Source organism: Squalius cephalus (assembly GCF_949319135.1).
Source record: "Squalius cephalus genome assembly, chromosome: 23".
Lineage (NCBI taxonomy): Eukaryota > Metazoa > Chordata > Actinopteri > Cypriniformes > Leuciscidae > Squalius > Squalius cephalus.
Genome location: NC_137144.1, coordinates 24,943,247 through 24,968,788, shown reverse-complemented (window position 1 = coordinate 24,968,788; position 25,542 = coordinate 24,943,247). Strand labels below are relative to the sequence as shown.

Below are 25,542 nucleotides of genomic sequence, written 5' to 3'. Positions count from 1 at the left end.
GGAATCGGACATCACTTGTCTGATGAACTGAAACTCCCCGGGAGATACCGAGGGAGGAAGATGGCGGCCACTGACCGTTCCCGGTCCGAAGCGGCGAAGCAGCGGCGGCAGGATCAGCTGCAGCGGTGGCAGGGCTCGGAGACGGACCGGACCGGGGTGGAGGCGAAGAGCCAGTCCTCGGCTCCCGGAAACCGGCGGGCCCGAGTGCGCTTCGCCCAGGGCGCCGTGTTCATGGCCGCTTGCTCCGCCGGAGACCGGGAGGAGGTGGCGGAGCTCCTGCGACAGGGAGCTGATATCAATCACGCCAATATAGACGGGCTGACGGCACTGCATCAGGTATCCGGATCGTGTTTGATTGTTTACACTGACGGTTGACTCGGTTGGGAAACTTTTGAGAAAGTTCACAAACTTTTCTCTACGCCTTTCTCAACTCATAGGTCGGTGACAAGCAAGGATGTCTTGAGATGATGAACTTGAAAAATCTAGTTTGAAATATATCTGCCAACGGTTTTTCTTATGTTCATATTTCATACATTTTTTTAAAAAAACATTTAGGCCTATAGCCTATAGGCTACCATTTTATACAACAAAAATGAAAAAAATGTCAAAGTGATGGTCAAGTAACGTTAAAAAGTACTCAAATATTGATTTAGCCTACATGGGTGTGTACGAAATTGAATGATTGTTTTTAAACAAATTTGTGTCATGATTTAAATAGATTTAGTGTACTTAATTTGACCCCCAAAAAACATGCCTTTTCATAAAATCAGGATATTATTTAAAAAATTGAGGGGTCATCTTTGTTTTTAGGGCTTCTTTTCACATGATTATAAAAATGGCTTTCACCACACTGACTTTGATTTGGCAGATTATTAATATTTTGAAACCGTTTTTAATATGTAATATTAAAAAATATTTTAAACCACTTGTTTTCAAGAAAATCAGCGTTTTAATAATCAATTTTTCCTCTGCCAGTTATACCACCTAGATAAGTGACTGAGACTTTATTGCAAACTGTACGAACTCTTAAAGTCAGCATGAAGCGTAAGTTGAGATAGTGTTTTCTTCCCTGTTGTGACGTATATCAGAGTGAAACGGCTTCTGGGACAAGAACAAATGTGGGGCGGGGCTTGATTTTGTTCACGAGGAATTGATTGGATGGTTGTGGTTTGCTATTGGTCGATCTCGTGTGAGTGACAGGTTTCCCCGCCCTCACGCCAGTAAACGCATCATCAGAGAAGAGATGTCGCTGCAAGAGTCAGTGGAAGTAATTTCAATTAAAGATTATTTAACAAAATAATGATGTGCACAGATAAATCATTTATAATAGATACAACAATATTCCATAAAACAAATATCATGGTGACTTTAATTAGCCAAAGTCAGAAACTCAGGCTTTTTTGGCTCTGAATGTCAAAATGTTATTATAATAGCGCATAAACAAACTGTATTTCCAGCACAGATGTAGTTGTGGCGGTGTTGGTATGGGTTTGGACCAGAATTGTGGATGATGATGATGATGATGATGAAGATGAATCTCATGCCTTGATCTGGACTTTTTTTATATTGAGTATTTCTATTGACTGTTCAGTGTTGTTTGCAAGAGTACAGTAGCTGTTGTTGTTTCAGTGACGTCCAGGGAGTGTCCCGTGGCTGTCATGTTTAATGTGGCTTCTTCTGAACTGGCACAGCAAGACTTTCCTCATATCTCCTGAGCTTCTTCACGGCTGGGTGGAATTCCGGTCGGCCCTTTTCGTTTGGTGTTTGCTTTTGTTTTGTTCTTATTTTTTTCTTTCTTCCTCTCAGCTGTGGATGTTTTTTTTTTTTTTAATTATACGTTTAGGAAGGGTTATTTTCGACTTTTGTTGCTTCAGCCTTTTGCTTCAACAGTAAAGTTTACTTGGAAACCAGCTAATCCTGAGCTTTAAATGAGAAGAAAAGACTATTCTTCATAGTCAGCAAAAAAAAATCATTGTTTCTTTGTTTTGTGGGTCTTTGTCTTCACTTGTAAAAACAAAAGTTCTTTATTGGCATCGATGGTTCCGTTTAGAACCTTTAACATCCATGGAATCTTTCCATTCCACAGAAGGTTCTTTATATTGGTGAAACGTTCTTTAGATTCTATAAAACGTTCTTCATGCTAGTTTGAGAAGCTTCTGTTGAAGAGAGCCACTTAAAAGTTTTGCTCAAATACACTCCAGTCGAAAATATGAAACGCACGCTTTTCTGATCCAGACAGGTGGTCGTGTGCGAGCACAGCTATTGGCTGAAGGCCGTGCTGATGTCACGCTTCACTGGTATTCAGAAGTGCAGTTCTGGGGAACATCAGCGTTGAGTCTCACATGAGCTCTTTTAAGTGTCACCTTATCTTGTGTTTACATGCGTTCTCTAATGTGACACAGAAAGTATTTTTTGTTTGGCTGTTTTTGTGCCAGAACCTGCCAGGAACATGTTCAGGCCCGAAGTAGAAGGAAATAATGCATTATACTAAAAGAAATAATACATTTTATATTGCTTAAAGAAAAATGTAGCTTTTAATATTTAAGAAATCTATTTTCCCCTCAAATTTTCATTTCTATAATGCAAAAAATAATTGTATATTATTTAAATTGTGAAGTGTTCACTCAGATTGATTGTATATATTCTACTGCATTTAATTTAATATTTTATATATATATATAGATATACAAAAATCAGTGCAAATAAATTACAATGATTATTACAATAAATTGTAAATATTTTTTATTTTAATTTGTAATATGTCATTTCATATTTATCTTAATGTGAAATCTAATGGATATATATTATACACACACACACACATGAAGATAATAAAAAAGAAATATACACTTCTTTGATTTTGAGGTGTATATAACCCAGTCATGTTTCCTGTTGAAATGCGACAACAAGGTTTTGTAGTTTGCTATTTAAATTCATGTTTAGTTTTGTAGCATTTCTGCATTCACTAAATGAAATACTGAGTGTTCAGGTTAGATTTGTGAGTCTTTCTGTCAGCGGATCTTTGTCAGTGTTTACTCTGTGTTGCCATGACTTAAATATGCATAATTTTATGAGTGCATAATACCAAACGAATCCACAGTTTCTTGATTGCTAACTGTTACTCAGACTGACATTATTCTGGGAACACACAGCCTACTGTTATGTGTGTGTGTGTGTGTGTGTGTGTGTATGTGTGTGTGTGTGTGTGTGTGTGTGTGTGTGTGTTTGGCTCTGGACAGAATCAGTGTCACATCCTGTCAAAGACACTGTTTTGGCCTCTACACACACACACACACACACACACACACACACACACACACACACACACACACACACACACACACGCACGTCCCCTCCGTCACAGATAGAGTTACAGGGATGGTTTACCTTCTAATGGTGCTAAAGTAAACTGAAGTCCCGCACACAGACGTAGGATTGAGCAAATCGTCTCTTTTAAAGGTTCCTCAGAAGAAAGAACATCATGAGTCAAACCTCAAATGTTTAAAGGGGTCGTTACATGGATTTTTTAATTTTAATATGTTCATTGAGGTTAACTTGTGTTAATGAAGTTTTGTGCACACACACAAAAAACAAACATATATATATATATATATATATATATATGTATATGTATATATATATGTATGTGTATATATATTACACAAATATTTGTTTGTTTTTTTGTGCAAAAAGCTTTATTAACCTTATTCTGTTGCTCATCCTCAATGCTGATTGGATAATACACTGTTCCTGTTCAATAATATTCCTTGTTTTATTGATTTATTTATTATTAGTTAGTAGTAGTATTATTCTATATTTTCTGTTTGTATGGATGCACCAATTTAACAATTTTGATTGATGAGCTGATTTTCATATTATGGCTAATAATCAGCCAATATTCAAGACCTATACTTTTTTTCTCTAAAAATAAATAAATAAAGGGTTAAATGCTGTAATCTTGCGCTACAACTTTTTAAAGTTAGCCTAGTGCTAGTTTATGGCAAAACCCCCCCCAAAAAAGATGAAAACGAGATTCCACAATGAAAATATATACAATATCAGCAGATTAAATATGAACGAAAACAATAAATAAAATGAATTTTAAAAAATCTCTAACATTTAATTCCCATATATTGTAACTGTTTTTTTTTGTTTCATATTTGCATTAATTTTTTGTTTGTGTAGTATTTTTGTATTGTACATCCATATTCAATATTTATAGTATGTCTAATTGTTTTACTTCTATATCTGATTTTAGTAACCGGTGTGTGTGTGTGTGTGATGCTCTTTCGCTGCTCATCCCGATCTCGGTCCTGTTGTCCTGTTGTTGCTCGGTAACGGGGATTAAATATAGTCGGTGCTCTTTAAGTTTTTCCATCGCTTCCATCCAAAGCCTTTCTCTCTCTCTCTGCTGTTCTCCAGTGAGCGCATGGAAAACATTCTTCATGCGGGACAAGCGGCTGTTGTCATAGGCAAAGGCCAGTCGCTCTGTGAGTCACACACACACACACACACACATTCAGTGACCCCGTGGAGAACTTCACACCTTCTCCATACAGAAGGTTCCCACTGTTCCTCAGAAACGCACACAAACACACACAATGAGAACAGAGCGAGCTTCTGTTCTGCTCAAGCGTACGTGGAGGTTTCTATAGGCAGCGCCGGGTCCTCTGGGAGCCGCTCACTCTTTTCCCCCAAACTTGGCCTGAAAACACACGTTTTATCAGTGGTAAATCTCTGTTAGCATGTGGTCTGGCTGATTTTTGGTGTAGCATTGCTTGCAGAATCTTAGACGTGTTAGAGAAGCTACTTTTAAAGTAGCTAAACAGCTGCACTTTTAAGTTTTGGACGATATTGAAGAAAAATGTGATATGCAATAACTTGCATGTGATGTTCGATATATGCGATACGATAATGCTTTAAGTGTGTTAATAAAACTAAATTATATTTAAATATATTTAAAAACTGAAAATGATATAACCAATATATTTATTTCCCATTCTATCTGGCAAAAGAAAGCATCATTACAACTTCTGAACAGCAGTGTTTTAGCATTGCATAAAAAGTAATGTCACAAATTTGACCCTGTCATTTTAACATCACTGTAAACAAACCCTTTTTTTTTTAAATGCCAACAACTCTTTGCTCAACTTGGTAATATATCAACCTGAAAACTTAACAATTAAGAACATCCAGGTACACAAAAACACCTGAAACTAGGGTTGATTTTATTTTATCTTTATTAAAAATAGGAAGATTACAAACAATAGGTCAAGTACAATCAAACAAAGGTAGAAATTAAATAAAAAGTGCTTTAAGTTGTTTAGGAAGGGCTATATTAGATTTAACAGTAGCATTCAAGTAAGAAACAATACAGAAAGAATATCAGAGTTCACACCACAACTATAACGATAACGGCACTGAGAAACAATATCATTAGAGTGACTTTCAGAACGATTTTTTCCAGCTGTTGAACCATAAAAACATTGACAGCCAATCAGAATCCTTCCTGCTTTAAAGGGGTCATCGGATGCCCATTTTCCACAAGTTAGGATGATTCTTTAGGGTCTTCGTGTAAAGTTTGTAACATACTTTGGTTTAATTCCTCAAAGGTTGTTTAAAGGGGTCATGATTTAATTTTTTTATATTGTTGCCTGAGGTCAACTTATGACGTCCGCTTGGTTTTTACATTCAAAAACATCAAAATGAATAAGTAATAGGCTATTTTCTGCCCTGGTTTTGAGCCTAGCTCCTGAAACGCTTGGTTTTTAAGGGCGTGCCGCATTGAAGACTTGGAAGTAAACGCCCACTGCTATGATTGGATAACAGTTCTGCATATTATAATGAGTTCCATGTAATGCGCGAATCGGTGGGCGGGGCTAAACCGGCAGTGTTGAAGTAGGCATTGATCTTCTGCGGAGGCGGTGTCTGATACCCTTTGACACTTTGAAAAACCTGTCGATCGCTGTGCCTGGTGTCAATAAAAGCATTTATTGGACTAACAAGGAAGTTTTCAGTTCTGAAACTTACAGGATATTCTTATAGTATGATGACCTCTTAAATGTCAAAAGCTCAAGGAAAATTTCTCAGTTCATCTCCCCTTTAAAACAACACCCTTTTTACCTCCTCAAAAACAGCTCTGTACACAGCGACCCGTTTCGGTGCATGTCTCTTTAAATGATAATGAGCAACTGCTCCCCCCCTTCCGTGGGGGGTGTCGACACAAGACAGGTAAAGTGTTGCCATGGCAACTTGCCTCGCAGAAAGTATACAAATGGCTGAGGGCGGAAATATGCTAATACGAGAAATATGCTAATACGAGAAATATGCTAATATGAGAAATATGCTGATACGGGACAGTCCGTCTGCGGTCGTGGGCGGAGCATGAGCAACATGGCATCAAATTGCTTAGAAAATCCAAACGGCTTGATTATTGAGAGTGTTTAGGCTTTTTGAGGATAAAAAAAACGGATTTTCTCATTGTATGGTGGTTGTCCACACACTGCAAAGACACATTTATATGCAAACACCATATAAAAGTGAATTTTGCATCCGATGAGCCCTTTAAAGAGCTCGAGTGTTTAAAGTGACCGACAAAACTGAACGATATCGTCCGCTGGTGTGAACGCTATTATAGTTATCTTCCTAGTTATCGCTCTCGGTGTGAACCGGCCTTATCTCAGCTCGCTTAATACAGTTTGAAGTGGTGATGTAGAGTCATGCTACACCGCTAGCAATAAAATAGTGTGTTATTGGAACAGCTACAGTGTTGTGAAAACACATGTTAAAAAGTGTAGTTGAGTTAGTAATGCTTCTGTTTCTCTACAGCATTGATTCATCCTGCACATGTATGTGTACAGTTAACACTTCCATCATGTAAACGCTTCGCTGGATAATTATTGTTTTGCCTGCAGCTGATGGCAGCTGTGTCTCACTGAAACAGTGGGACATGGAAACATAGATTTCCCATCATGCAATATGACACTGGCTCCAGCAGTGTTGTAAAGTTGATGTCATGATGAGTGTCAATAGTTACTCAGACTCAGCTGATAAGGGTGACAGCATCACATTGTGTTCATTCTTTTACATTACATATGCGTGTGTGTGTGTGTAATCTAAGGTCGAAGGTTAAGGGCAGTGTTTTCTGTTTGAGGAATACATGAACAGACTTGAATAATGTATTAGTAGTGATGCACAATATATCAGTATTGGCCAATATTAGCATTAACGAAACTGATAAGCATTATGCTTAAATTACTTAAACTTTTACAAATATGTTTAATACCTATGTATCAGGATAGTCTAAGCCAGTGTTATTCATTTATTTGATATATATATATATACTATTATAGTTTTTGTTAATGTAATTTGGTATTAAAATATATATTTTTAGATATATAGATTCAGTATCGATATGTTTTGAAAAATCTATATTTTTGACAACACTACATTGCATTTAGTTTATTATTTCAGATGCCTTTTTAAAAGACTACAATTGACATATATATATTATATTATATTATATTTAAAATTCAACCTGTCAAAGTGGCTAGTAGGAGTGACAATATATAGAGATGAATATAGTCTCTATATATTTATTGAGTATAGAGAGGTGAAATATAGAGTATGTAGAGATGAAATATCTATATATTGTATATAGAGATGGAATAGATTTTCTCTTTTCCTCCTCAGGCCTGTATTGATGAAAACGCAGACATGGTTCAGTTTCTGGTGGAGAGCGGCAGTGACGTGAACAGAGGAGACAACGAAGGCTGGACGCCTCTCCACGCTGCGGCCTCCTGCGGTTTCATCCAGATCACAAAGTCAGTAACCCTTCTCCACGACCTAGTGAGCTGCCTACTAAGACGACATGATGCTGCCTTTCATATTTTATCCAAAGTATTGATAAAAGTAGCTTCATCTGATTGAAAAGGGACCTAATGCATCAAACCTAGTGGAGTCAAGTGTGAGTTGAGTCTTGACAGTTTACCGTTTTTTTTTTTTTTTCTGTGTGCCTGTTGCAGGTACTTGATCGAGCACGGCGCACACGTGGGAGCGGTGAACAGCGAGGGAGAACTTCCTCTCGACGTCGCTACGGAGGACGTCATGGCGAGACTGCTGAAAGCAGAGATTAAAAAACAGGGTGAGAGATATAAAGCCTAGAAAAGAGAGAGATGGAGTAAACGAGGGAATGTGAGATTGTAGAACAACAAAGAAACACTTTCACCAGTGCTGTTATTGTTAACTTAATCTATCAAAAATCATTTTCCGTAATGGAAATGAAGCTGAAATAAGATTAAATACTATATATTAAATTTAATAAATATTCTTAAATATTAATATTATACTTAAAACTAGGGCTGCAAGATATTGGTAAAAACTGCGATATGTTAGTTTTTTCTTCCGATATATATTGCGATATGAAAACAGTTTCACTAGATTATTAGCTCTATTTGGTAAGAATTAATCATTCTAGAACGATTGGGGTGATTTTGTTTAGGAGTGAATCTGCATAGAACAATAAATACAACAGAACAAAGATGCAAATGAAATAAAAAGTGCTTTATGTTTTTCAGGTTAGTCTAACAGTATTCAGGTACAGAAATGTAATAATCAAATGTAAAATAACACTGCATAGTCTTCACTGTATAAATTAAATATTATTTATCTGTGTTAAAGCTACAAAAGTGATGTATGTAAAAGTGATTTCTATGTATTTTGTTGTTTGATTAACACTAATGACAGACAGGAGCAGGTATATTAGGCTGCTGTCACTTTAAAGTCCCACTGAAGTGCCTTGAAACGCGCAGCATCATTCAATGTGTTGACATAATTTCCACTGAAACAGGAAGACAGGGCGGGGCATATCGAACAGCTCCTCCCCTTTTTTAAAATAGCCAATAGTGTTTCATTTATATCTCAGCCAGAGCTTTTGAGCTCGATAAAGCCGCAGTTTCCTCCTAATCTCCATATCGCTTTAAAATACTGCATTCTGTGCAGAATTCAATTGGCATCTGTGACATCGTGTCTCTGGACCGGAGCTGCTACGGTTCGCGTGACACTAACGTAAAACCAGACTTCATTTGCATATTTACACTGTCTGAATCTTTCCCTATCCCCTAAATAGTGCACTATGTGTCATTCACCATGTAGAAAATGAACAAGTGACTGATTTCAGCCGCAGCTTCAGTGTCTGTTTATAGTGTAAACTTCAATTTTGATTTCATGTGGACTTTAAGAGTTAATGCACGGATCCAATACAATGATACACATCCGTTTTCTTTCTCCGTTGTTAACGTTCACATAAGCGAAAGTAAGCATTATGCTGTGTAAAGGCCCTTGCACACTGAGTCTGAAATTATTGCATGCGTTTTTTCGCTTTCGTGATTCGGTGGCTCTGAATTGTCAAGACACCATTCAAAATGCTCGCTACGGATGTGAAAAACGCAGAAAATCAAACCTGATTCGATTTTTTTTTTTTTTTTTTACGGACGAAAGTTTCAGTGGCAGTGTACAAGCGTGATTGACATACCGTGAGGTCGTATTTATTTTTTTAACGTGCGAAAATTTCGGACGTGAATTTCGGACTCAGTGTGCAAGGGCCTTAAGCATTAATCCTGAAAATAGATTTAGATCTAATAAATATAATTTCTACTTTTTTCTTTCAATTTTTGATAAAGCCATGCAATTTTTCTTTGTGAGGTTAGCAGGTTTCCATTTGAACAAATATAGGTTCACATTATCCGTCTAAAACACTCCATCTGTCTGATCTCGACCTGCTGTGTCTGATCCCATTAAAACCTTAGTCGACACACAAACTCTCACAGAAGCTCATTATAGATGTGTGTGTGTGTTTATAGGATGTTTGGTTTTAACAGTAACAGCATGTGAATTTCCCACATCAAAAACTCCATTATAAATGCTGGAGCTGTGCAGAGATTTTATAAACTTCCTTCTGTGTGTAAATGTGTCCTTGGGTCCTTAAAGTCGACATGAAACGCAAGTTGTGATAGTCCTTTCTTCAGTATTGAGACGTACTGTATATCTGAGTGAGACGGCTTCTTGAAGGGCGGGGCTTGATTTTGTTCATGGGGAATTGATTGGATGGCTGTGGTTTGCTATTGGTGGATCTCATGTGAGTGACAGGTTGCCCCGCCCTCGTCACCAGAGTTATTTTGATTCAAGATTACGAGGCACATGAATTAAAAAAAAAAATGTATGTGCACTGATAAATCATTTATAATAAACACTGCAATATTCCATAAAAAAACAAGAATTGACCCTTCGCAGGGAGTTTGATTGACAGGCAATCTGACCTATCATAATCCGCCGAATCCGCCATTTTTGTCCGACAAAGCAGTCAGGAGAGTTAGTAGATGAACGTTGGAGGATTTGAACTTGAATAAAGGCGTGTACTGATGTCTTTACGCCGTTAAAACAACATTCCTTATGTTCATTCATGTTTATTTGATGCTATAAATGAACTAGAAGGAAGAGATGATCGGTTCACGAGCAGTTTTAACTGAGGCTCTACAGCGATCTGTCAGACACATTAAAGAGCCACAAAACGGTGTTTACTGTTTAAATTTCTTTATAAAATGACCAAATTTGAAATTTGAGACTTGTTTCATATCAAAAGTGACCTGGTCTGTCCTGTCTGTCAGTGTGTTGTCAGTCTCTCTGCTCCGCGATGTGTGTTTCACTGCGTGAGAACATGGTGGGGTGTGGCTTGTCGGACATAGCAACAGTAACTAAAGGGGGCGGGTCTTTTGTCCATTTTGATTTCATGGTGACATTAAGAACAAACCGATCTTGAACCAAACGAGACCTTTATCACACTTCTTCCTGTAATATATATTAATATCATATACTGAATCTTTAAAAATGGCCTGTGCTGTCTGAGAACGATTATAATCCTGGTTTGAATGGTTTTCAGGTATTGATGTGGACCAGGCCAGGAGAGAGGAGGAGCGAGTGATGCTCCAGGATGCCATGGCCGTGTTGGCGGGCAGCGGCTCTCTGGTCCCTCATCTGAACACTCAGGCCACCGCACTGCACGTCGCCGCTGCTAAAGGGTACATCGAGGTGTTGAAGTGAGTGCTCGTTTCACTAAGACACTTCAAAAGTGGAACTGCGGCAGTTTTAAACCGAGATTGGTGAAAATAAAACATTAAATATCTAGTGATTTGCCTCACCCTCTCCAAAGTTTGCTGATACTTTGATACTTTCTACTGTATATGGAACTTCCAGCAACACAGATTGTTGGGAATGTGCAAAATAATGAAAAATTGTTTCCTCAAAACTGTCTGTCTAAATACACTGATGTTCAAAAGTTTGTCATCTGTAAGTATTTTATGTTCACGAAAGCTGCATTTATTTGATCAAAAATACAGTAAAGACAGTAATATTGCAAAATATTATTACAAATTAAAATGTTTTTTTATATTTGAATATATTGTAAAATGTAATTTATTCCTGTGATCAAAGCTGAATTTTCAGCATCATTACTCCAGTCTTCAGTGTCACATGATCCTACAGAAATCACTCTAATATGATGATTTGATGCTGAAATGTTGAATGTCGTATTTTTATGGAAGCTGTGATACATTTTTTCAGGATTCTTTGATGAACATTCATTTCATTATTTTGAATGTTTATTTGTAACATTATGAATGTCTTTACTGTCTTAGTTTTGTTCATACTACTAGCAAATCAGAAAGACTATCTTCCTGTGAGCAAATTATGAGATTTTGTGTCCCTGAAGTTAAACGGCCAAAATTAATTTCTGATTAATATTAAAGGAGAACTCCGGTCAATTTTAACATTGAGCTCATTTTTTTGTACATTTGAAGTGCTGTCAGTACAGAGAACAACGACAAAAATCGGTGTTGCCTACACCTTGTTATCCTCTTTTTAAAATTTGCACCCTGTTGACTTCAATGGGGCAATATTTAAACCTGCTTTTAGCCTCTTAACATCCTTGATGTGTCATTACAAGTGCACAGGTCATGTGAGTGATTCCTTCTGAGTGAACACGGGTCAATCTGACTGCAGTAGATGTGAAAGATATGAATAAAAATGATGTTATTTCAGCCAGCGCACATATCTGTATTTTCTTCAGGTATGTGCGCTGGCTGAAATAACATCACTTTTATTCATATCTTTCACATCTACTGCAGTCAGATTGACCCGTGTTCACTCAGAAGGAATCACTCACATGACCTGTGCACTTGTAATGACACATCAAGGATGTTAAGAGGCTAAACGCAGGTTTAAAACTTGCCCCATTGAAGTCAACAGGGTGCAAATTTTAAAAAGAGGATAACACGGTGTAGGCAACACCGATTTTTGTCGTTGTTCTCTGTACTGACAGCACTCCAAATGTACAAAAAAATTAGCTCAATGTTAAAATTGACTGGAGTTCTCCTTTAATTCAGAATCGTTTGAGAAAGCTTCATCAAGTATCTGATGTTTTCCTTTCGAAGCCTGTAAATCTTTATATTTGTCTGTTGCATTAGGGTGCTGTTGAAGTGTGCGATAGATGTGGACAGTCGGGACAGTGATGGCTGGACGGCTTTCCACGCGGCGGCTCACTGGGGTCAGGAAGAGGCTTGCAGTCTATTGGCTGAACACATGTGTGACATGAGCGCCGTCAATAATGTGGTACAGGCTGGTTTATTTTGCCATAATGACAGGCTGAGTGTACATAATTCTGCTTAGTGCATACATCAATATCATATGAAAAGTATAGACTTCAAAGCATTGTGTATTTGTGCATCGCAGGGCCAAACTGCACTCGACGTAGCCGATGAGAACATCGTCGATAACTTGGAGGAACTGCAGAAGAAGCAAAACGCTGTGAGTTTGCATGTGTTTATATGCATGTTATCTTATCAGCTGTCTGGTTAATGTTCAAAGACCGCTTTCACTCCAAGCAAATGAGCATATCTTCGTCGCATGAACATCCAAAAACAACAGTGTGTGTGTGCTGTACAGAGCCAACGTCATCAAACACACCTCAGATTACGAGGCACATGAATTTAATATATGTGCACTGATAAATAATTTATAATAGACACTGCAATATTCCATAAAAAATCAAGAATTGACCCTTCGCAGGGAGTTTGATTGACAGGCAATCTGACCTATCATAATCCGCCGAATCCATAGATTTCAATTCACATTCACATCCAACACACCTCACTTCACACAAATATATTCAGTATGAGGATTCTTCAAGGAAGGAGATATTTCGTAGCATAAATGTTGGACTTTGTTTGTGATTATCACCATTAATGGCCCTATTCATGCTAAAGTGTGTCCTGCTTTATTTCTAGTTAATTCGACAGGTAAAAAAATATGTGAGCATGTTGTTGAGATTTACCCTTATTCATGCTGAAATAAAATGATCAGAGACAGTGTGAGTTCTAGAATATGAATCGTATTGTGACTGTATTAGTAAGAGCTGCTGTTGATGTGTTTAACTCCTCAAGATGCGTTCAGAGCTAGAGAAGATCAAGGCACCCGTCATTGAGACCAGCCCACCCGTTTCCATGGCACCAGCTCGCCCTCGCAGGTAAACAGCACAACTGTCCAATCACGTGTCTGCATGGGAACACGTCACTTCCTGTATGCTGAAACCCAGGATCATTCACCATCGTTTCTATTTTGAGTGATGAAGCAAGTGAATCATTGAATTGTGAATCTCACAAATATATTGTGAATGTTCAGTACTTCACCCAGGCTCAGAGTATGTCACATGACATGACATGTTCTCAGCTCTCGCTGATTGGCTGATTTGCTGTGGCTATATTGGAAATTTGTGATGATTTTATTTGAATTTTGAAGTGAAAAAATATAACATAATCAGTATTATTTTAGTAACTTTGAGATACTGTTATAGTTTCTATTCATATTTTGAAATAGTTGTTATTTTTATATTTTCCATTTTCATCTTAACTATATTTGTTGTAATTTTGGTGTGTGTGTTTTTGTTGTTGTTGCTTTTTTATTTTCGCTATTTTTTAACATGTCCATATAGATTTCATTCATTTTTATTTGTTTTTTTACATTTTTTTAATTGTTTTATTTGAATTTTGAAGTTAAAAAATATATTTAAAATAAAGTTGAATGTGATATAAAATAATATAAAATAATATAGTAATCAGTATTATTTTAGTAATATTGAGATACTATTATAATTTATATATTTTCCATTTTAGTTTAAAGTTTTAGTCCTTTTATTGAGTTTATAGTGTTTTTTAAAAAATATGTCCATATAATATATTTTTATTAGTTTAAACACACACACACACACATACATATATATATATATATATATATATATATATATATATATATATTTGTTTTTATTCATTTTTATTTAGGTTTTAGCTCTCACTGGTTGGCTTATTTGCTGTGGCTATTTTTAAAAAAATTCTATTGATTTAAGTTTGAAGTTAAAATATATATTTGGAAAATAATATAATATAATAATCAGTATTATTTTAGTAATATTGAGATACTATTATAGTTTCTAATAATATTTTGTATTGGTTTTTATTTTTATATTTCCCATTTTAACAAAGTTATAGAAATTTCTTTTTTTAATATGTCCCTATATTTTTAATGAATAGTGATTTGAGTTTTAGCTCTGACTGGTTTGCATGTCCCCCACAGGACGTCCATCTCTCGTATGAGCAGCAGAGAGAAGATCACCCTGCATGAGCGAGAGAAGCTTGCTCCGCCCACTCTTCAGACTCCGCCCACAGAAGAGGAGGAAGACGAGTCGACACGCACAGCTGGCCAATCCAAACCCTCCAGCAGCTCCAGTTCAGAAGAAGAGAGCGAATCAGAGAGCGACGCAGAGTCAGGTGACCAGACCCCGCCCATTTTTATTCTCTAAATAAAAAATGTATTATTAAATGATATTAGCTAACTGATGAGGTTAATGTGTGTCTTTTCAGAAAAAGCAAAAACTCGAGAACTGATCAACAACTTGAACAACAAACGCAATGCAGCGACCGTAGCGAGTTCTGTGACCAGCACTGCCCTCAACCAGGTTAAAAAGGTGACCGAATCACAACTGCGTCAAAGCATTGAGTTTCCCGAAAAGCCTTTTTCTTTCAGCCAATATGCACTAAATTTGACCAATTTAGGGGTTTCCATATCAACTCATTAATGTTGGTTTTCTGAACGCAGTTCACACTTTCTGTAGCACAAGTGCTAATATGCACTAAAATATCAGTGCTAATATATACTGACAAATAAACCGATATGGCCACCAATAGGCAATTCAGCAGCCAAAAATTATCATCTGAATAACTGATGATAATAAAATTATCAGTAATAAAACCCAATAATTGTTGTGGCTGTATTTAACCATTTTAATTTTTTCTTCATTTTGAAGTGAAAAAATATTTAATATAATCAGTTTTATTTTAGTTTAATTGAGATACTATATAGTTTTTATAAATATTTTGAATAGTTTTTTAGCTTTTGAAGAGTTTTCATTTTAAATTTAACTGAAGTTTTAGTAATTTTGTTTGTGTTTGTCATTTTTAGTGTTTTTTTGAATGTGCATATAGTTTTTATTCTATTTATTTTGCAAACATATTTTTTTTATTGAATTTTACAACACATTTAACAAAAGAACACTTAAGTACAAACATAACTTACTCAAATCCCTCCCCCTCCACAATAACCCTGGCAAAATAAATAACAATACATAATAATAACCATGTAATAACAATATAATATTTGACTATAATAAAGAGTGCTCTGCTTTTAGGCCGAACCCGTTCGAGCGCCGGTGACCGAGGCTCCAGGCTCCTGGAGAACGTCTCTGCGTAAAGCGGGAAGTTCTATGACGCTGGGCTCGGCCGGGGCCTCTGATCCGACCACTGAGGCCCTCAAGGACCCCGAGACGAAACTGGGAATGACACGCTCTGCATCCAGTCCCAGACTGAGCTCCGAAACTGAAAATAAGGTAACACTCACACATATACTGTATGGATGCCGGATGCACAAAATCTTGACATTAAACCACAGTAATGTCACTGTAATTATATCAAAATCAAATTACTTTTGCTGGAAATTCAATACAAAAGATGTGATGTGCTGGAGGAGTGCTGGACTCTTGCATTGCCAATATATCTTGACCAAATAACTGTTTTGATGTTATATCCATCAAGAGGTGCATCAGTTTTTGGTCAAGATCTTGTATTGATAATGCAAGAGTCCAGCGCTCTGTAAAGTCTCCTCAAGCACATCCCAAAGACTTTCAGTGAGTTTAAGATCTGGACTCAGAGGAGACGATTCATGTGTGGAAATGATTCTTCATGCTCCTCACAACCATTCTTTCACAATCTGAGCCTGAGGAATCTGGACATTGTCATCCTGGAATATCATGTTGTGTCTTCCTACATGGTTGTTTAAGAGATGAAAAGCTACACACTCCATCAATCAGGGTTAGAAGAACTGTTGCCAAACATATAACATGCTAGAAACATAATAATCACTGCAAAAATGATCCAGCATTTGCCTGTTTAAATCCAGCTACTTTGTTTTGGCCGGGCAGTGTATAAATTAATATTTAAATGTATTTTCTAAATATTTAAAGGTCCCATATTATACACTTTTCTGAAGTTTTTTTTTAGGTTTTGATGTCCTTAAGAATATATATTTGCGGTATAAGTACCAAAAACCATCTCAATATATTTTTACAGCTCCTTTCTCAGGAGCTCTGCCAAGAACAGGTTGATTTTGGCCTGTCTACTTAATATTCATAAGCCTCTCTTCTGATTGGCCTGTTGTTTTCTGAGTGACCCATCATTGGTGGGGGTGGAGACTGAAGGCGGTGACTGAGTAGTTCTGACATCTGGCTCATGAAAAGGCACAGCTTCTAGATCTCTGCTATCATGAAAAAAGCCAGGAAATTTCAGTTTTGACAATATGGGACCTTTAATATGTGTTTTGTCGCCTCAAAATGATGTTATTTCCTATGTTCAGGAGCCCAGGTTGGCCCGTGTGCAGCCCACCCCGTCCAGGCGCTTGTTCAGCATCAGCGACACCAGCACCAGCACCAACCCCGACAACTCCAGCAGGTGAGCCACACAACACACACACAACATCTCCTGTGTTTACGCTTTTCCAAGCTCATCCATCATACTGTGTGTGTGTGTAGCTTGTTGAGCCGAAGCTCTTCGTACACACGCCGATTGAACAGCCAATCCACCGGAGAAGTGTCGGGTCCAAACCCCTCGTTACCTCGCAGCTCATCTTATGGAAGGAAACTTGACGACCCTTCAGTGACCTCTGTAACCACGGGAACCTCTGGACTCAGTCGCCTCAATAGTCTTCTGGCTCAGAGGTTCGTGTGTCTCTGATCGTGCGTGATGTGAGCATGTCTTTTGCATTGGTCTGATCTGGCGTCTCTCTCATAGGTCGGCTCAGGAAGAGGCTGAGAAGAAGGAGCCCGTCTCCAATTCTGTGCCCACGACAACCACATCAGGCGAGCCAGAGACCAAACAGAGACGCAAGTGAGTGTGTGATGATTTATACACCACAGAGTGATAATAAACCTTTTATCCCGCTGGAAAAAACACGTCTTACTAGCCTTGACCCATTTCATTTCTTAAAACACTGGCTGGCCCAAAAAAAGGATTTAAACAGGCTTAAATTAATGCTTCAAACTCTATGACTGGATCATTTTTGCAGTGATTATTGTGTTTCTAGCATGTTATATGTTTGGCAACAGCTCTTCTAACCCTGATTGATGGAGTGTGTAGCTTTTCATCTCTTAGACAACCATGTAGGAAGATATATCAGGGCCATATTCCAGGATGACAATGTCCAGATTCATCAGACTCAAGATTGTGAAAGAATGGTTGTGAGGATCATGAATTGTCTCCTCTGAGTCCAGATCTTAAACTCACTGAAAGTCTTTGGGATGTGCTGGAGGAGACTTTACAGAGCGCTGGACTCTTGCATTGTCAATACAAGATCTTGACCAAAAATTGATGCTCCTCTTGATTGATATAACATCACAACATTTATTTCCATCAAGAAGAGCATACATGTTTGGTCAAGATCTTGTATTGACAGTTCAAGAGTCCAGCACTCTGTAAAGTCTCCTCCAGCACATCCCAGAGATTTTTTGGGAAGACTATCAGTCACGCTTGTTGTCACCCTCTCAAGTTGTATTTACCTCTGGGAAGCTCTGGGATAATTCTGATACCTAAGTTCCCGAGTTGGACGCGCCATAAACATTAAACATGGCGGACGGGAGAACGATTGCGGCTGTGACGGCTATTCTTTACTAGTTTTTCCCACAGCTGCAACATCGCCTTGTCTCGTCATTAAAGTAGTGCATATTTACATAGATGAATAATCATTCGAAGTGTATTGTATGTTTATACACACTGAAAATAGCCTGTATTTGATTGAAATTCCAGAATTGTCAGCAAGCGGTGAATATTTATATGGTTGTCAATAAATGGGATGTGAAATATCAATTTGGCTTTAATAAGATTTTCCAAATAAATGGGCAAGAATCAAGCAGGTGTTGTCCATGATTCCTGTTCTTTCCGACAATAAAGCACTTGAATGCGACGAGCTTGTAATCACAACTCGGAAGTGGGAAGTTGGATATTTCCGATAGCACGTGAAGGCAGCATTAGACCAGTTTGGGCCAGCTACAAGAAACCATTTTCATTGTTTTCATTGGCTGAAGCTTGAGTTTTTATGTGTGTGTAGGTCCTATCTGACTCCAGTGCGTGACGAGGAAGCGGAAGCTCAAAGAAAAGCCCGGTCCAGACATGCCCGTCAGTCCAGACGCTCCACACAGGTCAGCCTTATGACCTCCAGTCCAGTGTTGTTTTTGTTCACTAAAACTTTAAATGGTTTTTGTTAAAGGTGCAGTGTGTAATTTTTAGCCGCATCTAGTGGTCAGGTTGCGAATTGCAACCAACAGACGTTACGGTGGCCGACAGGAAGTGATGTCATCGTCTGAGACAGCAGAGAGTAGTGAGTTAAGCAATGAGGTTTCTTTACAAAGATAAATTATTAAATTATATTTACTTAATTATTCAGTAAAGCGATGTTATTGCGTATATTATTGTTACCTGTTCATCATTGTGTCAGTGTTTTATTGGCTGACGTTAGCTCGCTTCTGTGCACGAAGAACAACATAGTGATGAAACGCGTTTGTCCGTTCAGGGCCACTGTAGAAACATGTCTATGTAAGCGGACCCGCGGTGTGTGTAGATAGAAATGCCTCATTCTAGGGTAATAAAAACATAACGCTTCATAATGTAAGGTCTTTATACACCACTGAGAATATAGCTATGGATATGATATTGCATTTCTGTCCACAGATCCTCCTAAATATTACACAATGCACCTTTAATTAAAATAACCTGAAATAAAATATACATATTATATGAAAAATGTTTAAGAAAATGAGAAATGTTGCCTGGGATTGATCTATTTGGCATGTAAAGCAACCAACCACAGTTCGGTTCGTTTTTACGTAATGTTTAGCAACAGATAAGTCTGAAATCATAATGATAGATCTACCTGTCAATGCTTCCTCAGAAGTGCTCATAGCAGCAGCCTGGGAAATGTCATGTGGAATCTGTATTAAACAGTCAGTGGGCGGTGTGTTTAAGTCTATATGACCTTTAACCCTGAACTTTGACCTTGACTCAGGGAAAACACTTGTGTAGAGCAGTTTCATTTGCTCGCAGCTGGAGTCCTGACATCTCCGTGTGACTGTTGTGTTTGCTCTTCAGGGAGTTACTCTCACAGACCTGCAGGAAGCGGAGAAGACAATGAAGACGGAAAACAAGGGAAAGGAGAAGAAAGAAGAGGAGGAGAAAGAAGGGAAGCAAAAGAAGGCAGAGGAAGGGGTGAGAAAGGTTGAGTTTGATCCAAATATCTGTTTGTTCTGCACTCGGAGAACTCCCTGAGAAACCAGGCAGACATATTAAAGGTTAAAGGTCAAATGTGTCACATTTTTGGATGTTATATTACTTTCTCAAACTGGACAATAACTTAATTGATGTGTGTACAGTAGCAGAGGGGGGGAATGTTTGAGAAACCTGTTTGGAAACAATAATTAGCAGTGGTTGATAAGTAATATATGTATATATAATGAGTGTGTGTAAGTTAATGTAAATATATGTATGTTAATATGTAGCATTTATTCATATATTAATAATAACTTTTAATTTATATATATATATAGTAAATTTTCTTTCTTTTTTTTTTTTTGCTGCATTGTTTAGCAGTTAAGAATATTTGAATTTGGTGATCTTACCTAAATGTATGTTTTAATCAAAGCAGATTTTGTAAGTGTGTGTGTGGCCTGTAAACCCTACATTATGAGGTCAAAATGTCCCCATAAAGATGTCAATATCTGAAATCCTGAACCTTGTATAGTTAGTGTAAGGGGAGAGAATATACAGTTTGTACAGTATAAAAATCATTATGTCTTTGGAAAGTCCCCATATGAAAACACAAAGTGTGTGTGTGTGCAGGAGGTGAGCTGGCGCTCTCGTATCGCTAACCTGCAGAAGTCGGATTTACTGGGACTCACACACCCTCCTGGTGCTCCACGTCCTGACCGACAAGGTGACCTTTCACCTTTAACCCCGCATCATTGGATTTCATTACACAACACTGATATGTTTGGGTATCTCTCTCTGTAACACTTCTTCTACATTGTGTGTGTGTGTCAGATGCGGACAGCGCAGCCGCAGACAGTGAGGAGCGAGCGAGGGAGCGCAGGAGAGCCAGAGCGAGGAGGAGAGGGAAAACTGGAGAGGTGATGAAGAGGAGGACATGTGATCAAAACTGGAGATGAAGAAATAGATTCTGGGTTTAAATGTTTACTTCTGTATCTTCAGGGCGATGACTATGATCCCAGTGGAGAGGAGGAGAGTAGCGGTGGGCGGGACCCACAGGTCTGACCAATCAGCATGCACTTTTAATTGATTGACAGTGATGGGGGAAAATATATATATATACTATTTAATGCATGTTTTTTAATATATAATATGTATACAATATTTTAATATAATGAATGCATGTTTTTTATTGATTAAAAGTAATAGCACTTCATGAGGGGAAAAATATATTTTAAGATTTTAAATATGTATATTACTGATTTAAAATCTATAAATGCATTTTATTATGTGTATACTTTAGACTGATTAGTAGTATTCATATATTCAAAATATATAATTATAAAATACTATTTATTTAAAAATGTAATTTTAATGTGTTCATGTATATTAATGAATTAAGTGTCATTTTGTTTAATTGTATGGATTTTATGTGTTTTTTTTTTTTGCTCTCCCTCATGCAGACAGACAGACACGTGAGCAGCAGGTATGAGTCTGACCTTTGACCTTGTTTGATGATGTCAGCATGTGTCCTCCTCATTCTGTCTGTCTGTCTTTTCTTCCTCAGGTTTGATTCGGGCTTGAATGACTGTATCCTCACGAGAGGATCGGAGTCCCGGGACTTTAAGAAGGTCTGGAGGGGTTTGTGGTTAAACTGGTTGTGTTAGCAGGAGGTGTGTGTGTGTGTGTTATATGTCTGTATCGGTGTGTTTCAGTTGTTTGAGGAGATGTCCAGAGAGAACCGCCGTCTGCAGTCACAGTTATCAGACACACAGAGAACCATTTCACTGACCCGCGTCGAGCTGGAAAAGGCCACACAGGTGCACACACACACACACACACACACACACACACATGAACATTGAACAGCTGGATTATCATCATGACAGCAGTGGCAGAAATTCACTTTTTGAAAATTTTTATTTTTTTCTCTAATAATAGGAACACTTTTTTTTTTTGTAAGTATAAAAAACATAACCTGATATCCATTTGTCTATTTTTCTTAAATCACTTACTCATTAAATAGAAGAATTCATGACATTTTTTAAAGGAACCTAACAGAATCAAATATTAAAGTAAATATTAAAAAATGTGTTAAAGTACAAAGGTAATCAAATACCTAAAATAAATATACAGTAAAATAAAACTGATAAAAATAATAAAACTATAAATATTAATATAATTTAACTATTATACTATATTTTATATTATAATCAAAAATAATACCATTTAAACTACTTAAATGTATATATATGTTTTTACATTTAGATTATTGTATAAATTATCTATATAAAAGTATATTTATTATATATTATTTTTATGAATATAAATGTATATATTCAGTTATACGTGTATGTGTGTATATATACATATATATATATATATATATTAGGGCTGTCAAACGATTAATCGCATCCAAAATAAAAGTTTGTTTTTACATAATATATGTGTGTGTACGGTGTATAATTATTTTCTATATATAAATACACACATGCATGTATATATTTAAGAAAAATGTGTTATTTATATATAAAATATTTATATATAATATAAATTATATATAATATAAATATATATACACAGTATATACATGCAAATATTTCTTAAATATATACATGCATGTGTGTGTATTTATATATAGAAAATAATTATACACCGTACACACACAATATATTACGTAAACACAAACTTTTATTTTGGATGCGATTAATCGCGATTAATCGTTTGACAGCCCTAATATATATATAAAAGTTTTATTTTACTTTTTTTTTTTTTTTTTTTTTTTTTTTTTTAAGTTTACAGTCCGATTTTTATTTTATTTTTTCATTCAATCATTCAAACTTTTGTTGGTTGAGTGTTACATGCAAGTATACATGTCGTAAAGGAAGAATATTCAGCTGAATTCCTGAAGACTACTGTAATGTTCATAAGTAGACCACACACACATTTTCATATTTGAATGGTTAGACTGTAGACAGACTGATATTGGCATATTTTCTTCTAGTATCAGTGTGACACCAAACACCACTATATTTGACTCCTAACTGTGTGTTCGTGTGTGTTACAGAGGCAGGAGAGATTCACGGACTGCACGGCTCTGTTGGAAATGGAAAAGAAGGTGAGTTTACAGAACATCAACTCACTGAAGTAATGAAAAACATGTGGACTTTTCCCTGAATGGAAGTTTTCAATCTTATGATGTCATTCCACATGCTTGTTTTCTCTGTGTCTCAGGAGAAAAAGATGTTAGAGAGGCGAGCCGCTGAGTTGGAAGAGGAGTTAAAGGTGAGAGCACATGATCACGGAAGGCTTGTTCTGATTGGCTCTGATGCTGATTGGCTTAGAGGCGCCTGGAGCGTTTCTATCCACTGAAACGTGAATGCAGCTTTTAATACTGTAACGCTGAGAGCAATACAGCCAACTCAAGTAAAACCAGTTTAACGAGGCGTTTGCCTTACACACTCACCTGGCATGACACAAAGTCACAAGTAATAAATCATACTTCTGCACTGTTAATGTGAGTTTCTGTCCTAACCAGCTGTGATGATTGCCTGGTTTCTATTTCTCACAGTTAAATCTGATTGGTCCTGCTTTATATAACTGCATAATACATCAAATACTGTATGTTCTGGCTTTGAGTTTGCAGCATAATATAATATCAAAACCTCAAAAGCGGAGTTTGAAACTGACAGAGTGATCATAATATCATAATATAATATAATTACAAAAGCTGAGATTTTAAAATGTATATAATATAATAAAAAAAAGTTTGAAGTTTGAAACTGATAAAGTTGGGCAAACAAAAATGTAAAACAAAAATATTTAAATATTGATTTTATTAATTGTTATTATCGTTAATTTTTATTTTTATTAATATATACATTAATATTGTCCTGGCTTAGTGGCCAATGAAACCAAATTAATATATTAACATTATTAATATAACTGACATAATTGAGTCTGTGGTCAGTGGCCAAATAAAAGTATATTAATATTCATCTTCTTAACTATTGTTATTAATATTCATCTTCTTAACTATTCATAATATATCATTAATAGTCTGTGGTCAGTGGCCAAACAAAAGTAATATACTAATATATAATGTAGTAGTATTACTACATTATAAATATACATTTTATATAAATGTAAATGATTATTAATGTATGTGTAACATATTATTAAAAATTAATGTATACTTTTTAATTGACATGTAATTGTCTCATTATATTACAATATTATAAATATAAATGTGTTTATTTTAAAGAATATGCATATTACTGTGTTCAAATATAGTATTTCATTATTTATATACTTAAAAAAACTGTTCATTATTATGGGTTATTTTAATTAATTATTAATAAAGGTTTTATTAACTATTAAAAATATATAATTGACAGTCCCTGGTCATTGTCCAATCAAACTAAAATGTTAAACAAAAATAATATATTAATATAAAAAAATAATATTTACGAGTTGTATGGACAACCTTTGAGTTTGCCAGCCCCTGGTCACAGTATACTTGCATTATTTGGAAAACGGCAGCTTGAACATTATTCAAAACATCTCCTTTTTCTTGTTCCCCGGAGGAAAAAAAGTCATATGGGTTTGGATCGACATGAGTGTGAGTAAATGATCAGAATTGACATTTCAGTGTGTGTGAGCTGCTCCTTTAAATGAGAAAGTGGTCTGAAAGAGGTAAAGCTCTGGCGTGCGTCTGCAGGTTTTAGGAGATCTGAGGGCGGACAACCAGAGGCTGAAGGACGAGAACGGCGCGCTCATCAGAGTCATCAGCAAACTCTCCAAATAGAGCGAGAGAAGGACGAGCAGAAGACCGAGAGAGAGACAGAGAAATTCACAACCCCCCCCCCTCCACACACACACACACACCGACATCCTTCCCGAGAGCCAAAGAAGGGAAAAGAGGAGGAGAGGAACGACAGAGAGGAATGCCACTGTTTCATGACGGTATCTTCCTGCAGGACTGTGTGTGTGTGTGTGTGTGTGTGCCGTGTTTCAACTTCATCCATGTTCTCAGGAGGCCAACAAGCGAGGAGGAGACGCAACCGAGCTTCAGATTTCTCTCTTTCTCTCTCTCTCTCACACACACACACTCGCACTCGTGCACCATGCACATTCCCATAAGCGTGAGCGCACACACTCCACACACATTCCACGAGTCTCAGGCAGCTGAAGTCTGCAGTATTTTTGCATCTTTGCACAAACACACACACACGATTGAGAGGTTCTACCCTAAACTCCACTAAAGGTGGTCTGAATATGTCACTCAAACCAGCGCGACAATCAATCATTGACATTGGTGCAGATTTTCATGCTTGCCGAAAACACGCCAGGCTGTTTCGCAGCTAGTTATGCTATGCATCTTCTTTAAAAGCGGCACGTACGGCGAGCAATGCGGAAATGTCTATTTTCGTATTTTTTTTACCCTCGTTTGATCCATCCTTGCTCCTGTCGTCGAGGGCGATGGCTTTTGTTTATTGTGTAAATGTACAAATATTACGCATTTGAACTCATAACGCTATAAACTGTAACTTGGTATCAGCTCTATTTTCTCCACGTGTTGTTTTTCTAATATATTAAATGACTGTTGGCACTTAATAAAATATCTGTGTTTGTA

The 25,542-nt window shown here is 36.9% G+C and overlaps 1 protein-coding gene across 2 annotated transcripts; it reads left to right on the top strand.

Moving 5' to 3' along the window:
* On the top strand, positions 1–25,542 carry LOC307151894 (protein phosphatase 1 regulatory subunit 12A). 2 transcript variants are annotated; one of them, XM_079860139.1, is made up of 24 exons: positions 1–336; positions 7,693–7,823; positions 8,025–8,143; positions 10,937–11,093; positions 12,519–12,663; positions 12,784–12,858; positions 13,494–13,576; positions 14,680–14,873; positions 14,967–15,070; positions 15,791–15,988; positions 17,011–17,105; positions 17,186–17,371; positions 17,445–17,540; positions 18,757–18,847; positions 19,794–19,910; positions 20,541–20,634; positions 20,742–20,827; positions 20,910–20,966; positions 21,371–21,393; positions 21,475–21,538; positions 21,623–21,727; positions 22,975–23,025; positions 23,142–23,192; positions 24,628–25,542. In XM_079860139.1, exons 1-24 carry the CDS (start codon positions 61–63, stop codon positions 24,712–24,714), a joined length of 2,685 nt encoding a protein of 894 aa, XP_079716265.1. In that variant the 5' UTR covers positions 1–60; the 3' UTR covers positions 24,715–25,542. The 2 variants fall into 2 exon arrangements, with proteins under 2 accessions (XP_079716265.1, XP_079716266.1); XM_079860140.1 differs by having other exon boundaries at positions 24,494–25,542.

Coding starts and splice junctions, on each gene's coding strand:
- LOC307151894 (XM_079860139.1), top strand. CDS start 61: ATGGCGGCCACTGACCGTTCCCGGTCCGAAGCGGCGAAGCAGCGGCGG. Junction 20,828..20,909: donor GGAGAGGGAAAACTGGAGAG/GTGATGAAGAGG, acceptor CTGTATCTTCAG/GGCGATGACTATGATCCCAG. Junction 21,539..21,622: donor AGTCCCGGGACTTTAAGAAG/GTCTGGAGGGGT, acceptor GGTGTGTTTCAG/TTGTTTGAGGAGATGTCCAG.